The 20,097-nt window shown below is 49.7% G+C and overlaps 2 protein-coding genes across 2 annotated transcripts in view; both read left to right on the top strand.

Moving 5' to 3' along the window:
• The window catches only part of BTBD1 (BTB domain containing 1), a 34,829-nt gene extending 22,915 nt beyond the window's left edge, over nt 1-11,914 (top strand). The window contains exons 5-8 of the mRNA XM_058665524.1: nt 193-385; nt 8,731-8,818; nt 10,279-10,425; nt 11,210-11,914. Of these exons, the coding sequence (XP_058521507.1) occupies nt 193-385; nt 8,731-8,818; nt 10,279-10,425; nt 11,210-11,368 (587 nt within the window). The 3' untranslated portion in view covers nt 11,369-11,914. The remainder of the gene's footprint in view (nt 1-192; nt 386-8,730; nt 8,819-10,278; nt 10,426-11,209) is intronic.
• A 1,650-nt stretch (nt 11,915-13,564) lies between these two features.
• Nucleotides 13,565-18,290, top strand: C6H15orf40 (chromosome 6 C15orf40 homolog). Its single transcript, XM_058665526.1, has 4 exons — nt 13,565-13,721; nt 13,846-13,972; nt 15,645-15,772; nt 17,947-18,290. Exons 1-4 carry the CDS (start codon nt 13,608-13,610, stop codon nt 18,040-18,042), a joined length of 465 nt encoding a protein of 154 aa, XP_058521509.1. The 5' UTR covers nt 13,565-13,607; the 3' UTR covers nt 18,043-18,290.
• Nucleotides 18,291-20,097: the final 1,807 nt, after the last annotated feature.

Here is a 20,097-nt window from a genome sequence, read left to right as displayed (position 1 = left end):
TGGCACCACAGGCGAAGGCCTAACGCACTATGCTTCTGCACCAACCCCTTTTATTTTATCTTTTGTAAAGATTTATTTATGTGAAAGACAGAATCAGAGAAGGAGAGAGAGTTTAGACTTTACATCTTTAGGATTTGAGTTCATTTTGAAATCAAATCGCCCTTATGGAGGTTTGCCTTTTCGTTTTGGCAGGCCCTGCCCAGTCTGGGATTCTGTCGGATCGTGAAGTGGTGAACCTCTTTCTGCACTTCACTGTCAACCCTAAACCCCGCGTGGAGTACACCGACCGGCCCCGGTGCTGCCTCAGGGGCAAGGAGTGCTGCATCAACCGGTTCCAGCAAGTCGAGAGCCGCTGGGGCTACAGTGGGACCAGCGACCGCATCAGGTACCTGCCACGCTGGGCCGGGCGGGAAGGGAGCTGACTCGGACACTTCATGCAGTGCATTTCTAGTTGATGTGGGAGGCAAGGAGTTAGTGACCATGACTGCCACTCTCCTCACTGGGTTATGACCGAGGCTCACCTGACTGTGGGGTCCGGCCCTTTGCCCGGGGCTTGTTGGATCCCTGAGATCTAGGCCTCAGCTGCTGAGACACTGTGTAAGCTTAGGACTGAAAATCATGACGCACACATCACTGTATTGAAGGTGAGTTGTTTTCATTCTGTAGACATTGCTTGAGAAATAACAGTATACATTTATAGAAGGTTTGAATGGGAAAAATGGAAAAAATCCCACGTATCTTGGAAAAAGCCTGCATGTGATCCTGTTGATGAATTTGTTTTCGCTCTCCTGGCTTTCATAAGGGACAAATGAGTTTTTGATTATTTAGGAGCAAGTTAATGGGAAACTAGAAAGAACGAGTTTTTTTTTTTTTTTAAGATTTATTTATTTTTATTACAAAGTCAGATATACAGAGAGCAGAGGGGACAGAGAGGAAGATCTTCCGTCTGATGATTCACTCCCCAAGTGAGCCGCAACGGGCCGGTGTGCGCCGATCCGATGCCGGGAACCTGGAACCTCTTCCGGGTCTCCCACATGGGTGCAGGGTCCCAAAGCATTGGGCCGTCCTCAACTGCTTTCCCAAGCCATAAGCAGGGAGCTGGATGGGAAGTAGAGCTGCCGGGATTAGAACCGGCGCGCATATGGGATCCCGGGGCGTTCAAGGCGAGGACTTTAGCCGCTAGGCCATGCCGCCGGGCCCGAAAGAACGAGTTTAACAAATAGAATTCAGGTGAACAACCATTATAAACCTCAGAAATTAAGTATGTACATGTAAACTATGTAGGGATCACTCACATTAAGAATACTCTGTCAGAATTAGGTTATGCAACCAAAGCTGCACACAAAGAAAACACTTAGCTTTTTTTTTTAAGATTTATTTTATTTTATTTTTATTACAAAGTCAGATGTACTGAGAGGAGGAGAGATAGAGAGGAAGTGGAGCTGCCGGGATCAGAACCAGCAGCCATATGGGATCAAGGCGAGGACCTTAGCCACCTGGCCAAACATTCACCTGAACTGTTGACATTTGTCCTGTTAAAGTTATAGAGTTGGACTACCCGAAAAACAGCCAGGTTCAGCAAAATCACGCTTCAATGCTATAAAATGCTAAATACTAGCATTGAAATAGACAAGAGACAGCTGAATAGCAATCTATGGCCATTTTAAGGTATATAGAACATGGTTGAATGTAAACCAAAGTTGAAATGCCTATGAGGGAGTCACAGGTTGTGGTTGAGAACATGCATTTTCCTAGTAACATATTGGTTAATCAATACCGTGTCAATTGATGCCATAATGCTGTAAATGGTTGTAAATATTAGGTTGAGTTTTTTTTTACTTGATTGGGATGATGCTCTGCTGGTTCTGCCTTTGGACCAGAGATGGTCTCACCAGGAAGCCATTGAACTTGCCAGGACAATTGGATGCTGGACTTTGTGATTGGTCAAAACCTCCAATGAAAGAATCTCAACTGAGTTTGAACTATGGAAATACAGCGGGGTGGAGCAATCCACCGTAGGGGTGGGGAGGGTTTGGGGAGGGGCGGGGGGAATTCCAGTGCATAAAAAAAAAAAAAATGCGTGTCACATACTGCAATGAAATTAATAAAAAAAAAAAAAGAAAACACTTAGCTTTAGAAAACAGAATAGAAATAAATGTAAACATTTAACTAAGAAGCTAAAAAATGAATAGCAAAAGAACCTCAGGAAAACGATGAGGAAAAATGTAGAAATCAATTTCAAAAAAAGAATTTAAAACAAAAAGGTAACAAAACACATTAAGAAATCAAAATGGGGGCCTAGCGCAGTGGCCTAGCAGCTAAGTCCTTGCCTTACACGCACCAGTATTCCATATGGCACCGGTTCTGATCCTGGCAGTCCTGCTTCCCAGCTCCCTGCTGGTGGTTTGGGAAAGCAGTCGAGGACAGCCCAAAGCTGTGGGACCCTGCACCTGTGTGGGAGACCTTGAAGAGGCTCCAGGCTCCTGGCTTTGGATTGGTTCAGCTTCAGCCATTGTGGCCACTTGGAGAGTGAATCATTGGATGGAAGATCTTCCTCTCTGTCTCTCCTCCTCTCTATATATCTGACTTTCCAATTTAAAAAAGAAAAAAATCCTATAATAAGAAAAAAGAAATCAAAATGGGAATATAATTATACACAAAATTTTTTATTTTAATTCTGGATTCACATTGTGCTAAGAAATTGAACATATTGATGGAATGGATCATTTTATAGGCAAATATAAATTATCAAAATTGACTGAAGAAGAAAACCCGAGTAGACCAGTTACCATGGAAGGAATTAAAAGTTATCAAAGAACTGTCCCTTCCCAAAGTGGCTTTCACAGGCGAGTTTGACCAAATCCTCAAGGCACAGAGCAGGCGCCAAAGAAGAAAGCATGTCTTGGTGATTATGAAGGAGGCATAATCCTGACAAGACAAAAACATGCTGAGTCAACCTCGGTGAGACATGGAAGGTACTCTGTGTCAAGTGTTAGCACATCCACGGGGCAGGTCCTTGGGACACCTGCAGGAGCTGAGAGCTCCCTCCGAGAGGGAGAGACTGGCTTGGCAGCCGGGGGACCCGCTGATACCACTCTGCACAGGTTTGATGTTAGTAGATGTCCACAAGGCCTCTGTGGGAGGTTTCCAGCTGTATTCCAGATGCAAACACACATGCAGCCTGGCGGGGGGCAGCTGACGCCCCAGAGAGGAGGGATCAGCTGTCCTTGCTGCGTCGTTGCAGCGGTGTGACAGGCCTGGGGGACGCCACCGTGAAGGATCGGGACGTTAGATGCTTGTCTGCCGCAAAGGAAGAGGCTTCTCTGGCGATTCGCTGAAGACACACACGCTGGGCGTTCCCAGCTCCCCGCTTCGCAATGTGTATTGTATTTGAGAGGCAGAGTTTGAGTGCATTCCGTACACTGTTTCACACCCTAAGCTTGAGCCAGGCCCAAACCTCTAGATAGATCTCCCACTTGGTGGTCTCTCAGTCCGGGACCTAAGCACTTGGACTGTCTCCTGATTGCCCGGTGCATTTAGCCAGGGAATGGACTTGGAGCACAGCAGCCGGGACTGGGAGCAGCACTCGTATGGGCGCCCTGAGTTGTAGGCAGTGGCCTAACCAACTGTACCACAGCATCAGCACCCTGCCACCAGTCCTTCCTTTTTTTTTTTTTTTATTAACAGTTTGTACTTCCATCAGTTTTAGGCTGAAATGAAATTGTTAGAATATATACTTCACATGTACTTTTTGAAAATTGAGTGTGGAACACGTGCAGCTGAGGCAGCAGCCTGGAGGAGTGAGGTGTGGGTGCGTTAGATTAATGTCTCCAGTTCCATGAGCTGCTCACTGCCTCAGCCCTTTCTGTTTAAAGATTCCAGCCGAAACAGTGTAGTCAAACTGTTGACTCATGATTGCTGTGCTTATGAACTCGGTCTGCTTGCAAGAATTTATTTCTGACAACACAGTAAACACCCGGGGCCCTTGCTTGGTCCTTTTCAGCCGAACTGGGGTGACCAGTGGTGTGTTGAGGCCTCCCTCCAGCGCTGCCAGCCAAGGCAGAGCAGCTGGACTGCTGCTGGAAGCTCTGGTTCTTGGGCTTGTTGTACTGGGAGCGAACCCTAGCGCTGGCCCCCGGTAGTCAGGCAGCCTCTGGCAAGCCCGTTTTCTCTGTTGCAAAATAAAATAGAAGCTACTAGAATGAGTTGATTTTAGAAATTAAGGTTCTCATATATGTGAGATGTGCATGTGAATATTTGTATGTATGTGTGAACAAATTTCCCCAAAGAACATTAATTTAGTATTTGCTAATTATGTGTTCCTGGTGATGTTTTGTACAACCTAAGTATCACAAATAATAAGAATCAATTAGTATTTCCTGGATTTCTATGCTAATTGTCTCTCATAAGTCAGTGGATATTAAAAGTGTCCCCCCAATTTTTTGGTTGTAGTGAAATAAGTTCACGAATTAGTCATAGATAAATTTACCTATATGGCACTAGTTGCTGACAATTGAGATTTGTTTGTTGTGGAAGACTTGTGTGCATACTCCTTGCCAGCCAAGGCCCTGAGCTTCGCGAGAACAGAGGCTTCCTCCTTGGGGCAGAATAGGTCCTCCTGAGTAAAGCTACAAAAGTCTGTTGATTGACGGGACATTAATGCCCACTTAGACACTGGGTATTCAGAAACCATCGTTCCCATCTGTCGTCAAGACTTGAGCGATGTAATGGCAGCAGCTGCTTGTTGCCACAGAGCTGAAAACAGCTAGTGGGGTATTTTATCTGCCTTTCATCTCCACAAAAATGCAACGTTTAGAAGGTAAGCTGTTCAGATATATTTAGTAAATATTGTAATTCTCTATGATAGTGTTTGATTTTTAAAATTATGTTACTGCTACAGATATAGTAATATGACAGTATGTAACATTATTTATACACGTACAGTATTAACAACTTAAAGTGGTAGGATTAAACCCAGAGAGAAATCTTCAGTATATGTATATATATATATTTTGTTTGTTTTGTTTTGTTTTGATAATCTTATATAGTTGATACAGGCTCATAGGGTCAAGGGTTACAGGAAAGTGGGTAAGACCATTGTTTCCACACTAATATCATTTCTCCCCCTGTATCTGGGGTCAGGGGAGAAACAAAGGGAGAAGCCCCACCCAGCCTCCCACTCATCCCAGGTCCCCAATGTGGGGCATGCTCCGAGGGTCCTGCTCAAGCAGTTTTGATAGTTCAACAATTCTTAATTGCTGAGGATGGCACATTTATGAAGAACTACAGATGTGACTGGAAGCAGACTTAAATAAGGATGCTGTCTTCCAAATTAACCTACTTGTAGTAGGCATTTCCTCTCAGAAATTACATGTTTTTAATGGGAGGCATGGCTCAACACAATTCTTTTAAAGTTCTGTGGCAGGGCTCAGTGTTTCTGCAGTGGAGACAGGAGTACAGCCCACGCACAAGAAGGCGTGAGGAAGTGTCTGAGGCCAGTGTCGTCTGACGCAGGCTGCAGAGCTCGTCCCCACCACAGAATAGTGGACAGACAGGAAGCCCCAGCTACAGGGACAGCCAGCTCAGATCCTCATTGAGCCCTCATACCAGTACCCCCCACATGAAAATGTTCACATTAAACAAGAACCCAACTAGCAATGTGCCACGCGGGTGGATGAGATGTTACTATAACAAATATCTATAGTAGAAACATAATTTTTAAAAATAAAACATGTTACAGCATTACAGTATTTACTAAACTTGGCATTGCTCATAATTTGACTGTAAATAGTTGAAAAATCCTATGTTCAAGACCACCATAAACTTAAGAGATGAGGGCCCGTCATGGTGGCTTCATAGCTCAAGTCCTCGCCTGGCATGTGCCAAGGTCCCCCATGGGTGTCGGTTCATATCCTGGCTGCTCTACTCCCCCGCCTTGGGACCCTGCACCCATGTGGGAGACCCAGAAGAGGCTCCTGGCTCCTGGCTTCAGATCAGCAAGGCTCTGGCCATTGCAGCCACTTGGGGAGTGAACGAGCACACAGATTTTTCTCTTTGTATCTCCTTCTCTCTGTAAATCTGACTTTCCAATAAAAATAAATATTTTTTGAAAAAGTACAAAAAAAAAGAGATGAATGACACATGGGAAAACATTTTGTAACCAATAGTAACATGGAAGCAGAAATAGCCATAACCTATGTGTAACGCGCTGTCTCTCAGAGGAGAAGACGAGGAAAGCAGTGAGTGGCCTTCAGCCGGAGAGCAGGACGGCAGGCAGGAAGCAGAGGAGCGGTGCCATACCTCCCGAGTAATCAGAAATGGAGACGGAGTCTGTGAGTTTGGCAGTTTCTCAAAAACAGGAGGAAGTTGAACTATTAACAGTTGATAAGGAATAAGGGCCGTTTCTGCCTTATTCTTATAGGATGTGAAGTGTCATCTCTCCGGAACACAGCCGGACAATCTTGATGTAAAGCGTTGTGAATGTGCCTTTTGGGGCGGGTATTTGGCCTGAGCACTAAGACACTGCTTGGGATTCCTCCCTCCCGTCTTGCAGTCACTGAGTTTGTGAATCTCAGCTCCACTCCCAGCTTGGCTTCCTCCTGCTGCACGCAGGCGACAACCTGAGTGGTTGAGTCCCTGCCACCCGCATGGAAACCCTCAGTGACTTCCTGGCTCCTGACTTCAGCGAACCCCAGCCCCAGCTGCCATGGGCGTTTGAGGAATGAACCAGCAGACAGAAGAGCTCTCTGTCCCTGCCGCTGTCCCCCACACCCCTGCTTTGTGTCTCTGTGTTTGTCTCTCAAATAAACAAAAAAAGAAAGAGAAGTGCCTTTCATTTTTACCAACAATTATACCAGGAATTTTGTTTATTTATTCATTCATTCATTCTTTATTTGAATAACTAAGGCTTTGTAAAGTGGTTTAGCCATAAGATTTCTTACCATGGAAATGCTGCATAATAAAAACTGCAGGTATCCTAGATTTTCCAACAAAGGAGTAGTTAAATATAACTATTAACATGTACTACTTTACATGGATAAGATTATAAAATCTTGAAGGTTCTTGAAAAAGTTAATGGGAAGAGTGCATTGATTTTAACAATTTTGGGTACCAGTGTAATTATTTTCCCTTGAACTTTCTGAAGTACATATATATATATATGTGTATTCTGATAGGAGATTTAAAGTGATTCACTGTGGGGCAGATGCTGTGATGCAAGCCACCACTTGAAAACCTGTGTACCCCATCTCTGAGTGCGTTAAGAACCAGCCTCTCAGGGACCGCCTCACTCCCTGTTGAAGCACCGGGAAGGGCAGTGATGGAGCGCTGGGCTCCTGGCTCTGACCTGGCCTAGCCCTTGGGAAGTGACCAGCAGATGGAAGATCTGTCCCTGTGACTTTTAAGTGTAATTTGTTCATAGAAGTCCAAACAGTGCAGAGGTAACAAGGGCTGTTTTCTTTGTTATTGGGTTGTATTTTCTGGGATTTTTTTTTTTTTTTTTTTTTTTTTTTTTTAGGATTTATTCTTGTTGGAAAGGCAGAGTCACAGAGAGGAGAGACAGATCTTGCATCCATTGGTTCTTCTTCCAGGTCTCCTGTGCAAGCTCAGGGTCCCAAAGCTTTAGGCAGCCGGGACACGAGCCCTCACCCTCATGGGCTCTTGGCAGTTGGAGGTGGGAAGATTAGCCAGTTGAGATATCATACAGGGATCCTATTTTCTGACTTAAAACAGAATGTACTGCCTTATATAATAATAACAATAGATTGCTTTGTGTAATAGCCTGCTACATAAACAGCTTACTGGTGTGTTTTTCCAAGGGGCCATCTTACCTGCTGGGTATTCAGCACGGCTCTTAAGTGTGAGCTTGCACCAAACACACCTGGAATGTGTCTCAGCTTTGCCCTTTGACCCAGACAAGTTCATTTCTTAAACTTAGTATATAAGGCTTTTCCAACCATGAATGGAAGAGCTGGTGTTCAGCGTCCAACTTGTAGGCATTGTGAGAGGTGCTCATGTAGGGGTGTTGGTGTTCAGAACAGTTGTGGCTGAAAATGTTCCCCTACAGCCTTCCTGCTCTGTGTCTAATGTTCGTTTTCACACCTTTATAAAATGGGGGCAGCTGGGTCAGAATTTCTGAACTCTCACCTAACTGGACTTATTCCTGGCTCTGGTGAGAGTCCTCTTTAGCATTCCACCTTGTGGGTCAGGTCCTGTCCCCAGCCCTCTGCCATCACTGTATCCCTCCCAACCCCTTAATCGTGGATTTATTTGCATTCCTGGTTGATCTCCATGTCCTCCGTTAGGCCCTAAGCCCACTGGCAGAAATGGTCTTGGCTGGCACCGCTTCCCTAGTGCCCAGCTCAGCCCTCCGTGTGGCAGCCACTTTTGAGCATTCACTGTGTGACAAGTTGTAGGCGTGGTGCAGGTGGACGCTCCCTGCTCCGAGGAGATATGCAGGCACAACGCACTAGTGCTGCTCGCAAACACTCACGAGCACGCGGCGGGTGTTCAACTTCAGTTCTGCCACACGATGAAGAAGGAAATCCCCCAGTCCCAGTGAGGGTCACGGCTACTCCAGCAGGAGAGCGGTTACATTTTCAGGGATAGCTAATTTGTCAGTTTTCCTTTTTATACACAAATGTGGATGTTCCAGCTGACACAGAAACGCTTCTGTGATTTGGCACTTGTGGGGTTGTTGATGCGATTGTATGTTTGACTTCTCTCCCACAGGTTCACGGTGAACAGAAGAATCTCCATCGTCGGCTTTGGCTTGTACGGGTCTATCCATGGTCCCACGGATTATCAAGTCAATATCCAGGTACGCTTTGCAGTCCGGGGGACAGCAGTGTGGCTAAAGACTGAGTCGGGTGTAATGGCTTTGCGTAGGCTCACATCACAGTGCCCGCTCCCGTACATCACTGCGTAGGCCGTACATCACAGTATGCGGGCTCACGTCACAGTGCGGGGGCCCTACGTCACAGTGCACAGGCCCCATGTCACTGTGCGTGGGTTGATGTCACAGTACCCGTACGTCACAGTGTGCGGGCCCTACGTCACTGTGTGTGGGCTGATGTCACAGTACCCATACATCACAGTGCGTAGGAACACATGTCACTGCACAGATCTTCCAGCACAGTACGCGGACCTTGGCGGCTTCGACTGTAGGAGGCGAAGCAGGGATGGGCGAGGGCACGCTGCAGCCTGCTAGGCCCACCTAGGTGTGAAGACGGCCCCCACTGCAAAGGGCTGACTAGGGCCAGATTAGGGAACCTCAGCCTCCCCCTCTTCATCCGCCACGCCAGGTGCGCCCCCCTAAATCCAAGGCCCAGGCTGCATATCGCATGTTTGGTGGCGCCGTCTGTCCCTATCTTGTGGAGTTGGCTGTTATTCTGATTCTCACAGTAATCTTGGGAAATGGAGAAAGCAAGGGTGTTGTTTTGGGGTTGGTTTGTTTTTCTCGCAATGAAAAATCGGTGAAAGGCAGAGAAGTGTCTGGTAGCTTCCAGATTGCATGGTCATGGCCACAGGTTGTACTCACTTCTTTTATTGATAGGCATCCTACTGTCTTGTTATTTTTATTGAACCGTAACACACAGGAAGTGTGTGCTCATTGCAGAAGTGGTGAGTAGGGCTTCGTTTGCACAAACTACATGCTCCTGAGTACGCAGTGCACAGCCACTCCCCCGAATGGCCCTCCCCTGCCCTGTCCCAGCGGGACATGGCCTCACTGCCACTGTTTTCATCTCAGGTGTGCAAAAGGCAGGGTCAGGAACATCCATCGCTGCATGGGAACCCCTTTTTCGGCCACCTGGCCACCTCCGAAGCAAACGTGCTCAGAGCCTCCTCAGCCCGCGTCTGCCCGCCGTGCTGTCCCTGCAGCCGCTGGTGCCCACCCATCCGCACACCAGGGCCAAGCAGGACCTGCACGTCCAGGGGCTTCAATTGAAAAGGCAGACTTTTGGTTTTTTACACTCTATCCACCAATCCAATATGACGGAAGTCGTTTTAATTACACAGAAGATGCTGAGGGAGGCTCTAGCAGGCAGATGTGGGCTGGCATGTGGAAGGCTATGTGCCCCAGGTAAAACCGCACTCGCGGCCCTGCGAGGCTGGCTCTACAGGCCTGTGTGTGGGAGGCGGCCACTGACGCCAGGCTTGCGGGGAGGGAAGTTAGAACGCAGGCGCAGTGCTCTGAGCGGCTGTCTTTAAGGGCTTCTTTTCTTCAAACCTTAGTTCCCATTGGTTTAGCTTCAATAGAACTTCTCTTAAAAATTCCAGATCATCGAATATGAGAAAAAACAAACCCTGGGACAGAATGATACCGGCTTCAGTTGTGATGGGACCGCCAACACATTCAGGGTCATGTTCAAGGAACCCATCGAGATCCTGCCCAACGTGTGCTACACAGCGTGCGCCACCCTCAAAGTAAGAGAGGCCCTGGGGCTGGCAGACAGGGTCCCTCCTGTGGGGCTGGTCGAGGCGGAGTAGGAGAGCCAGGTGCTCACCTGCCCAGTGCGCAGGCCAGGTTCCCCCAGGATGCCATGTGTGGCTGGCCAGGTGCTCACACACTTCCCAGCTTCTCGGAGCTTCTCCCGCAGCCCCGGAAGGGACTGGCTCTCAGAAGCAACCCTTTGTTCCCGTGAGAGAAGGGAACGTTCGACAAAGATACAGTAATCATTTTCCTCTGTCTTTATTCCCTAGTAACCACACTCTCAGCATTCAGTATTCCTTCTGTGCTCATTAGTTAGCTTTTAAGCACAAATGTTGTTTTTCACTAAAGGGCTTCATGGGCCCAATGCAGTAGCCTAGTGAATAAAATTCTCACCTTTCATGCACCAGGATCCCATATGGGCGCGGGTTTGTAACCCGGCGGCCCAGCTTCCCATCTAGCTCCCTGCTTGTGGCCTGGGAAAGCAGTCGAGGCCGACCCAAGGCGTTGGGATCCTGCACCCACGTGGGAGATCTGGAAGAGGCTCCTGGCTTCAGCTCAACTCAGCTCACTTGGGGAGTGAATCATCGCAGGTGGAAGATCTTTCTCTCTGTCCCTCCTCCTCTCCATATATTTGACTTTCCAATAAAAAATAATACCTAAATCTTAAAGGGCTTCACATACAGTTTTATACAGGAGAGCCCTCATCTAATCAATCGCAGTAGGTGGAGGGTGACTGTTAACGTGAATACTTCTGAGGGACCTGTTGTTCTCGTGCAGGGCCCGGATTCCCACTACGGCACCAAAGGATTGAAGAAGGTGGTCCATGAGAGCGCCACGGCCAGCAAGACTGTCTTCCTCTTCTTCAGCTCCCCTGGCAATAACAACGGCACCTCCATCGAAGATGGACAGATCCCGGAAATCATATTTTACACCTAACCTAGCACTACACGACGGCTTAGCTCCCACTACTGCAGTCTAGTCTCAAAGGCATAAATTAACGGGCCACCAAAAAAAAAAGTTTGAGTATTTATAATTGTAAGTTTGAAAAAAAATTTTTTTTTTTTAGTTTCTCAAAGGAAATAGAAAAATGTTCATTTCAATCTCTGCATGATTTAAAGGCAGATTTTCCAATTTCTTACACTTTTGGAGGCAGGAACTTGGATTTAATTATCTACAAAGCTGTTTCCACTGCACCCTGTGCACCCAGGCCAACCGACCCAGTCATTCTGTAGTTCTGGAATTGAGAGTCTTGTTTCCTATAGCTGGTTGGCTTTCTGTCTTTATTTTAACCTTTTGGAAAGGGTTAGATGAGATGGGTCAGTATACCTACAGAGTCCCCTGTCAGCTCTACTAACTTGCAAAAAAATCAAGAAAACTGACTTTATATTGGGGTTTCGAAAATGTCTGGTGGCTAGCATTTGTGGCAATGCTAAAAAAAAAAAAAAATAGACCTAATAAATGCTGGAGAAAATTGTCCATGCATTTACAGGAATGGATATCTGGTACTAGTATGGAAGTGTGTTAGAGAATAGTTTAAAACTATTAATGGAGTTTGTTGAAATTCACAGTACTCTAATTTAAACAAAGAACCTGAAGGTGCAGGCCAGGGCCGGATGCTGTACAGTCAGGCCTGCGTCTGTCCATCTGGGGTGGTGGTGGTGCTGCGCGTGAGACGCCCGGCCGCACCCATGCAGCTGTCCTTGGATCCAGAGCGTGTGATGCCCACGGCCTCCCGTGACCCACAGGAGGTGGGCCGGGCAGAGACGTCTGAACATCTGTGCCGCAGGCTGCTGCATAAAATAACTGACAGAGTCGGGCGTCCTTGACTTCCAGGTGCATGAGACGGTCATGGAAGATGACTTAAAAATCACAGTGCTTTCAAGTATCAACACTTTGTAGGCAGGGCTGACGAGATCTGAAATCTGATCCCGCTGTGTGTGGTCACAGTCTAGAGGGGTCCCTAAAAACTGCCAAGCCTGGTGCTAAGAACCCCATTAACTGGAAGGCCTGCTGATTGTGTGGTCCTGGGTAGGTATGGACAGCCCAGCAGATGCTGTGCAGCGACCATCATAGAAGGTGCGTGAGCCACAGAGAACCCAGCCTGAGCATGCCGTGCTCCACAATGGCCGGATCTGACTGTGTGCTGACATTGGGACACCCCCTGGAATTTTTTTAAAAAAATAAATATATGCTATCCTTTTATCCATTTTTTTTCTCATTTATTGTCTAAAAGTTGAAAGAACAAAGGCTGTGGTTCATTGAGATTTAACTAATCTATGGAAATAATATAAAAACACAAAGAAAACCTTTAGACACCTTAACACATTTTAGCAGACTCAGAACCATGCACACTGCTAGACCTCTGCCTTGTGGCTGGGTTTCCTGTCCCTGCTCCAATCTCAGACCTGGGGGAGGTCTGGCAGGACACATGACATTGTGTGATCCATTCACAGGCAGTGTCCCCTCTCTTGGCCTGCCCTGTCAACCTGCAGATAGCTGTTGGTCCTTCAGGGTGACGTCACTTGGGGGGCTGTCCTGTGGACACATCCCACATGGCACCTGTTACCACAACCCACCCCATAAAGGTGCACCCTCCCTCGGTTGCCAGGACAGTGCCTGGGGAGTCTGCACACTCCAGCCGTGTATTCTTACATAGTCCAGTCACCCCTTTACTACTTGGGACATCTCGCAAGCAGCCCAAAACCTGAACTTGGCTCAGACCAATCCCTGCTCGTGCGCTCATTGCCACACCCAGCCCTTCTCCGGCAACCCAATCCCCGCTGTTGCTCCAGCCCAGGCGACCATCTCCCACTGAGGTTGCAGGTCTCCCTACAATCAGTGTTTTCCTCAGTGAACCCTCCTTGCACTAGCGGGAATCAAAAGGTGACACGCTCTCCCTCGCCAAAGGCCCAGGCTGTCCGAGGCTCCGTGCCGCGTGGTGGGCCTCGGACCTGCTGCTGGCCACTGCAGTCCTGAGAAGTGACAATACCTTTCTTCCCCTCCCGCCCCTCGGCTGTTTCCGCGGCCCCACCACGCGTGCGCGCGAGGGGCGCGGATCACCCCTCCGGCCACACGGGGCGCTCTCCAGCCGGTGAGGACGCGCATGGCTCCCGGAGCGCAGGCGCAGAAGGCTCTTCCGGCGCCGGCGGTGCTTCCTAGCGCCCGCTCTTGCGGCATGCTGCGGCCGGGCTGCGGGCTGACACGGCTGTGGCCGGGCTGTGGCGTCCGGGCCAGTTCACGGCTGCAGCGCGGCGGCGAGATGCCCAAGAAGGCGGGAGCGACGGGCAAGGCTAGTAACACAGCCCGCGTTGGCCAGAGAGGGACCGGGGCACGAGAGCAGCGCGCCCGCGGGAGGGAGGAGGACCCCGGCCCTGTTCCCGGCTTGAAGGCAGGTGCCATTGCTCTCGTTCTAGGGTAAAAGCCAGGGCAAGGACCAAGAGAAGCCGCTTCCTCCCTCGGGCCCCGTGGCCGTGGACCCCCAGGGTCGTGTCACCATCGCCATCCACGCCAAGCCCGGCGCCAAGCAGAACGCCGTGACAGGTTACCTGGGGCGCGGGTTTGGGCGGCCCGGGTGACGCGCACATCCTCCTCGCCCCTCGCCGGCTTGCTGCAGGTTCCTCCTGCGATAACCCACCCAGGAGTTAGGATTTTTCACATCTGCAGTCAGAGTTGACTGAATTCTAGATGGTGGGGCTGAAGCCACCGCCTTCATCCCAGTATTCCAGCATTCGCCTGTTCGAATCCCGGCAGCTCCACTTCCCATCCAGATCCCTGCTTGTGGCCTGGGAAAGCAGTCGAGGACGGCTCAAATCCTTGGGACCCTGCACCCAGGCGGGAGACCAGGGAGAGTTCCTGGCTCCTGGTTTTGGCCTGGCACAGCCCTGGCCATTGCAGCACAGAGCATTCACTTGATTCATTCCCCAGGAGCCCACAGGAATTGGAGCTACATTTAAAAGAGACCTGTAATTTAAAAAGAAAGTTTATAGAGATGAAATTTTTAGATTTGGATTTTCAATCATGAATCAAACCTTGCATTTGAGTCACATCATTTTCTAACGTGTTACTTTTTAAAGTTTTTAAAATTATTTATTTGTGGGGCCCAGCACAGTGGCCTAGCGGCTAAAGTCCTCACCTTGAACACCCTGGGATCCCATTTCGGTGCCTGTTCTAATCCCTGCAGCCCCGCTTCCCATCCAGCTCCCTGCTTGTGGTCTGGGAAAGCAGTGGAGGACGGCCCAATGCATTGGGACCCTGCACCTGTGTGGGAGACCTGGAGGAAGTTCCGGGCTCCTGGCTTCGGATCAACTCAGCACTTGCCGTTGTGGTCACTTGGGGAGTGAATCATCGGACGGAAGATATTTCTCTCTGTCTCTCCTCCTCTCTGTATATCTGACTTTGCAATAAAGAAAGATAGATCTTTTAAAAAATTACTTATTTGAGAGGTAGGGAGAGTTGATCCATCTGCTGGCCCTCTACCCAAAGTGCTCTCCACAGCCAGAGCTGGGCTGCACCGAGCCCAAGAGCCCAGGCACTTTGTCGTCGAGGACTCCCGCATGGGTGGCAGCGAGCCAGGTACTGGAGCCAGCCTCACCTGCCACCTTCTCGGGGTGTGCTGGTGGGAGCAGAAGCAGGGGGCTGGGACTTGAACCCAGGCCCTCCCGTGCCAGATGCCCATGCCAATGACCCTACAGGGCTCCAGTGCCCTCCTCTGCAAAATGGAGATGATGATAATGGTCTTGGCACCTTTATAGACTCATGAGGGTTAAATGCTTGTTGGGCCCTCACACATGCGTGCTTCAGAGCAGGTCATGGTCCGTGCTCAGAGCGGGTCATGGTTAGCACTCTGTAAGTTTTTGTTGCAGAGATGTTGAGCTGCCGTCCGCCCATCTGTCACGTGTGGTTGGTGACACTGCAGGGGTGAGGCCTCAGGCTGCTTCCATCAGAGCCGGTGAAGTTCCCCTTGGCCTGAAGCTTGGGAACTCCTTGGACTGCTCTCGGTCCACGGGGTTGGGGAATAATCAGTACTTCTCCTTCAGGTTGGTTCCCTGCAGCATTCCTCTGAATGGCTCATCATCCTTTGCTTTGTTCACGCACTTACTGATGACAGACCTTTGTGTCAGCCCTGTGCAGAATCTGTTGACAGAACAGTTGCTGCCGTGGTGAGGGGCGAGGTCTATCCCTGCGGGTAAAGTGTGCCCCTCTCTTGTTCCAGATCTGGCAGCCGAGGCCGTGCACGTGGCTATCGCGGCACCCCCGGCAGAGGGCGAGGCCAACGCGGAGCTCTGTCGGTATCTGTCCAGGGTGCTGGAGCTCAGGAGGAGTGACGTGGTGTTAGACAAGGTGGGTCTCGCTCGATGGCTCGCTGCCTGCCTTTATGGAGATAGGGAGGGCAGAGACAGGCCTCCCTCCTGCCGGCTCTCTCCTTGGGTGCCCCAGAGCAACGCCCTCCAATCAGGGCTCCGGGAGGAGGGGACAGAGGCCCAAGGACTGAAGGCATTGCACCGTCCTGGGAGGCTGGGTCACGCAGCATGGGAGAGCCCGGTCTGGGACCAGGCACCCCTGCGTGGGCCATGGCTGTCCCCAGAGGCAGCATAACCTGCCACACTGTGTACAGTCCCAGCTGGCAATCACAGTCAGTGACCTAAAACAGTTAGCACGCCCCTACCTATTCCCGGGCCTCTCCCGTGTTCCTGAGGTGTGCGCTCCTTGAACTTGACCTGTGCACAGTACACTCCTCTACACAGAGCCCTGCTCAAATGTTCTCTGAAGGATGTGCTTGAGAACAAACCGCTTGAGGGATCAGCCCAGCTCTGTTAGTTGTGGTCATTTGGGGACTGAGCCAGCAGATGCAAGATCTGTCTGTCCCCTCTGTAACTCCACCTTTCAAGTGAAAATAAAATCTTTGGAGAGAGAGAGAGATGCTAGTCAGGAGGACTGTATTCAGTGCCTGAGTTGTGGTACAGTGGGTTAAGCCACCACCTGCCATGCCAGCATCCCATAGGGGCACTGGTGCAAGTCCCACCTGCTGCACTTTTGGTCTCTCTCCCCCCTCACACACCTAGGAAAGCATCAGAAGATGACCGAACTACCTGGGTTCCTGCCACCCACATGGGAGACCTGGATGGATTTCCAAGCTCCTGGCTTGGCCCAGCTCCCGCCATTACAGCCATTTCAGAAGCAGTGAACTGGTGAATGGGAGATCTCTCTTTCTAACTCTTCCTTTCAAATCAATGTATTAAAAAAAAAAAAAAAAAACCACACATTGCATATCAGAGTGCTTGGATTTCATTCCTGATTCCAGCTCCAATTCTGGCTTCTTATTAATGTGTATCTTGGGGGCTAGGAGTGCTGGCTGAAGGAGTTGGGTCCATGCTGCCCCTGTGGGAGACTGGGTGGAGCTCCAGGCTCCTGGCATCCGCCTGGCCCTGCCCTGCTGCTGAGGGCAGGAAGCAGCAGGGAGGAACGCCGGCTCACCTGACCAGAGAAGACATCCTGCTTAAGCGCTCGCTGGGCTGTTTCCCGAAATGTGTGACAATAGAGGATAGTAGTAGTTTGTTTGTATTTAAAATTCTTTTACTGCAAAGTCTGTGTAAAATCGTGATATCTATTTTGGCATTAAAATTTTTTTTTTTAATTTAGAAGAATTACTTGCAACTAGAATTTTGTAAATCTGGATTATCTAATTCATTTCAAATTTTTTTTATTTTTATTTGTTCATTTGAAAGAGTCACAGAGAAGAGACAAAAATAACCTTCCATTTGCTGGTTCACTCGCTCCCCAGATGGCCACAATGGCCAGGAGCCAGGAGCTTCTCCCAGGTCTCCCGTGTCGGTGGCAGGCGCCCAAGCACTTGGGCCATCTTCCACTGCTTTGCCTATGCCATTAGCAGGGAGCCGGACTGGAAGCGGAGCAGCTGAGACTCTGGCTGGCGGTGACTTTTATTGCCCACTGCGCCATAACCTGTTTTTATAGATTTTTTTTTTTATATAGATTTCATCTATGGAAGAGGCGGAGTGATGGAACAAGGAAGATGGAGAGAGAGTGCATTTCTGTCCACTTGTTCATTTCACAAATGCTTACATACCTGTAAAAAGCCCTGTGGGTCTCCCATGTGGGGGGAGGGACTCCCGCACTTGCCCCGTGGCCTGCTGTCTCCCAGAATGCGTTAACTTGCAGCTGGATGGCAAGCGCAGTACTCACTGGTGCTCTGAGAGCTGGGTATCAGGTGGTGGCTTAATTCACCGTGCCACTAGGCCTGCCACTCCTCACCCCTCCCCTGTCAAATTTTAATACCTAGCTTTCACTATTAGAGCAGTTGGCAAAGGGAAGGCCTTGGAATGTCATTAAAAATTTGCAGCAAGGTAGCATTTCAGAGTCTCGGGTTAGACCAGAGGGGACCTGTGAGAGCGGTGCCTGTGTGTTTAACCCTCTGAGGGCATGGCTGCCCAAGGGACAACCAAGGGCTGGGGCCCTGGCACATGACGGTCCTCAGTGCATTTTCCCTTCTGGTCCAGGGCGGTAAATCTCGTGAGAAGGTGGTGAAGCTCTTGGCCTCCACAACTCCAGATGAGATCCTGGGGAAATTAAAACAGGAAGCTGAAAAGCAATGAGAGCAAGCAGTGAAATTCCATCCTGATAAGCAGACTATTAAATGGGAAAAAAGCGCACAAAAGAACGTGGAGGAAACAGGTTTGTAAGACTCAGAAGAGCACAGGAGCTTTCAGATCACTTCATGAGGAGCGCAGGTTCTGGAATCCCTGACTGACCTGGACTGGTTACTTAGAGTCCGTGGCCTTCACCACAGAGCAGCAGAAACGCGCTAAGGAGTTGCTGCTTGACCCCTTCCACGCGCACGGGGCTGTGCCTGCCCAGGAGTGAGCAAGCACTTCAAGGCCGCAGCCTGCCGGGTGGCACCCGGGCACAGCTGCTGGTTGGAAGCGATCACCGCGAGTAGACGCTGGCAGTGCTGTCTGCATCTGGACTCGGGGGACTGCTCCCTGCCCAGGTCATCCGCCCCACTGTGCTCAGCTCCCACTTGGTGTTTCAGGATGTTTGCCTACAGGCCCAAATCTGTTTTTAGGTGTTTTCACAGTGATTTTGAACATCTTGTGAAAAAGTAAGAATAGGCAAGACTCATTTCACGTTAATGATTTCCAAGAAACCACTGAAGCTCCTTCCTCCGCAGTAAGCCTGGGTTTCCTGAGAATCTGCAAAGACCCGGAAAAGAAACAGGAGGACTTGGCAGCTGTTTCTGGCATTTGGAAGAGCCCTCAAGCTTCCACCGCTGTAATGCCTACAGTGACACACTGCAGTAACTGTTATGTAAGGGAGGCCGGTTGCCCTAGGTTTTCCCCAGAGCTGCTGGTGGTCCTTGCCTTGTCTAGCAAGTGCCTGAGAACAGCGTCCTTGTGAAACCATTGTACCGCCGGTGAGAAGAGCCAGTAATAAACATTCCCGGTGCTCAGAGGGTCGCAAGCCACTCACCTAGCACGACTCTCTATTCTGCTGCTGGGAACAAGGGTGACAAGAGTTAGGTGGTGTGTTCAAGGCCACCGCGCACATTAATGCCTTGGCTTGGCTTAAGCCGTGCTCAGCTGCCTTGTCTTTTCAGCTGTGCCACACTGCCCCCAGATGTGCTGTTTTACATAGGCCAAACCTAAGAATGTACCCACATTTTTCCCCATAAGTTTTATTTTTATTTATTTATTTTGTAAGGTTTATTTGTTTTTCTTAATCACATTTACAGAGAGGAAGATCTTTTATCCACTGGTTCACTCCCCAAGTGGCCGCAATGGCCGGAGCTGAGCCAATCCGAAGCCAGGAGTCTCTTCGAGGTCTCCCACGTGAGTGCAGGGTCCCAGGGCTTTGAAGCGTCCTCAACTGCTTTCCCAGGCCACAAGCAGGGAACTGAATTGGGAGCAGGGATGCCAGAATTAGAACCAGTGCCCATATGGGATCCCAGTGCATGCAAGGCGAGGACTTTAGCCACTAGGCTACCACATCGGACCCTCCCCGTAATTTTTAAAGAAAATTTGTAAACATTATTTATGTGAAAGGCAAAGTGAATTATGTACCATATGCTGGTTCACTCCTCAAAGGCCAGACCAAACCCAAGAGCCAGGAACTGCTTCCATGCCCGGCACCAGGTGGCAGGAGCGCCAGTGCTGGGGTCATCATCTGCCGGCCGCCAGGCACAGCAACAGGAAGCAGGAGCAGCAGTGTGCCTGGGGGAGGGGTGCGTGCACCCTGGGGGGTCGGTGTGGAGTAATTAGCATTTCTGTCTCCTTCACACTTGTCGGGTCTTCGTGTTTGGAGCCGGCACACTCCTGACTTCTGGTTCATTATAAGGTGCATCCCCACCCTTCCTGCGCTGGCCCTGTGTGTGCTATAAAACCATGGTACTTGTGTTTGTTCGTGGGTCACACTTGGGATGCTTTCTTGGGAAGTCCCGGAAACGCCCACCTGGCTGAGGCAAGAAGAGGGAACGTGTGGGCCCCAGGAATGGGGTACACTCAGTGACTGAAGCAGTAATAGGGTGTGTGGGCTCCAGGGGTGGGGTACCACAGGGACTGAGGCAATAATGGGTTGTGAGATGCAGGGACGGGGTGCCTTTGGTGGCTGAAGCAGTAAGAGGGTAACTGAGCTCCAGGGACAGGGTTCCCTCA

The sequence above is a fragment of the Ochotona princeps genome, chromosome 6, assembly GCF_030435755.1.
Source record: "Ochotona princeps isolate mOchPri1 chromosome 6, mOchPri1.hap1, whole genome shotgun sequence".
Taxonomy (NCBI): Eukaryota; Metazoa; Chordata; class Mammalia; order Lagomorpha; family Ochotonidae; genus Ochotona; species Ochotona princeps.
This window is presented reverse-complemented; position numbering and strand designations above follow the sequence as displayed.

Bases quoted from the DNA above. Each gene is read 5' to 3' on its own strand.
- C6H15orf40 (XM_058665526.1), top strand. From the start codon at position 13,608: ATGCTGCGGCCGGGCTGCGGGCTGACACGGCTGTGGCCGGGCTGTGGC. The intron at 13,722-13,845 runs GCTAGTAACACA...CTCTCGTTCTAG, and splicing joins AGGCGGGAGCGACGGGCAAG to GGTAAAAGCCAGGGCAAGGA. The intron at 13,973-15,644 runs GTTACCTGGGGC...CTCTTGTTCCAG, and splicing joins CAAGCAGAACGCCGTGACAG to ATCTGGCAGCCGAGGCCGTG.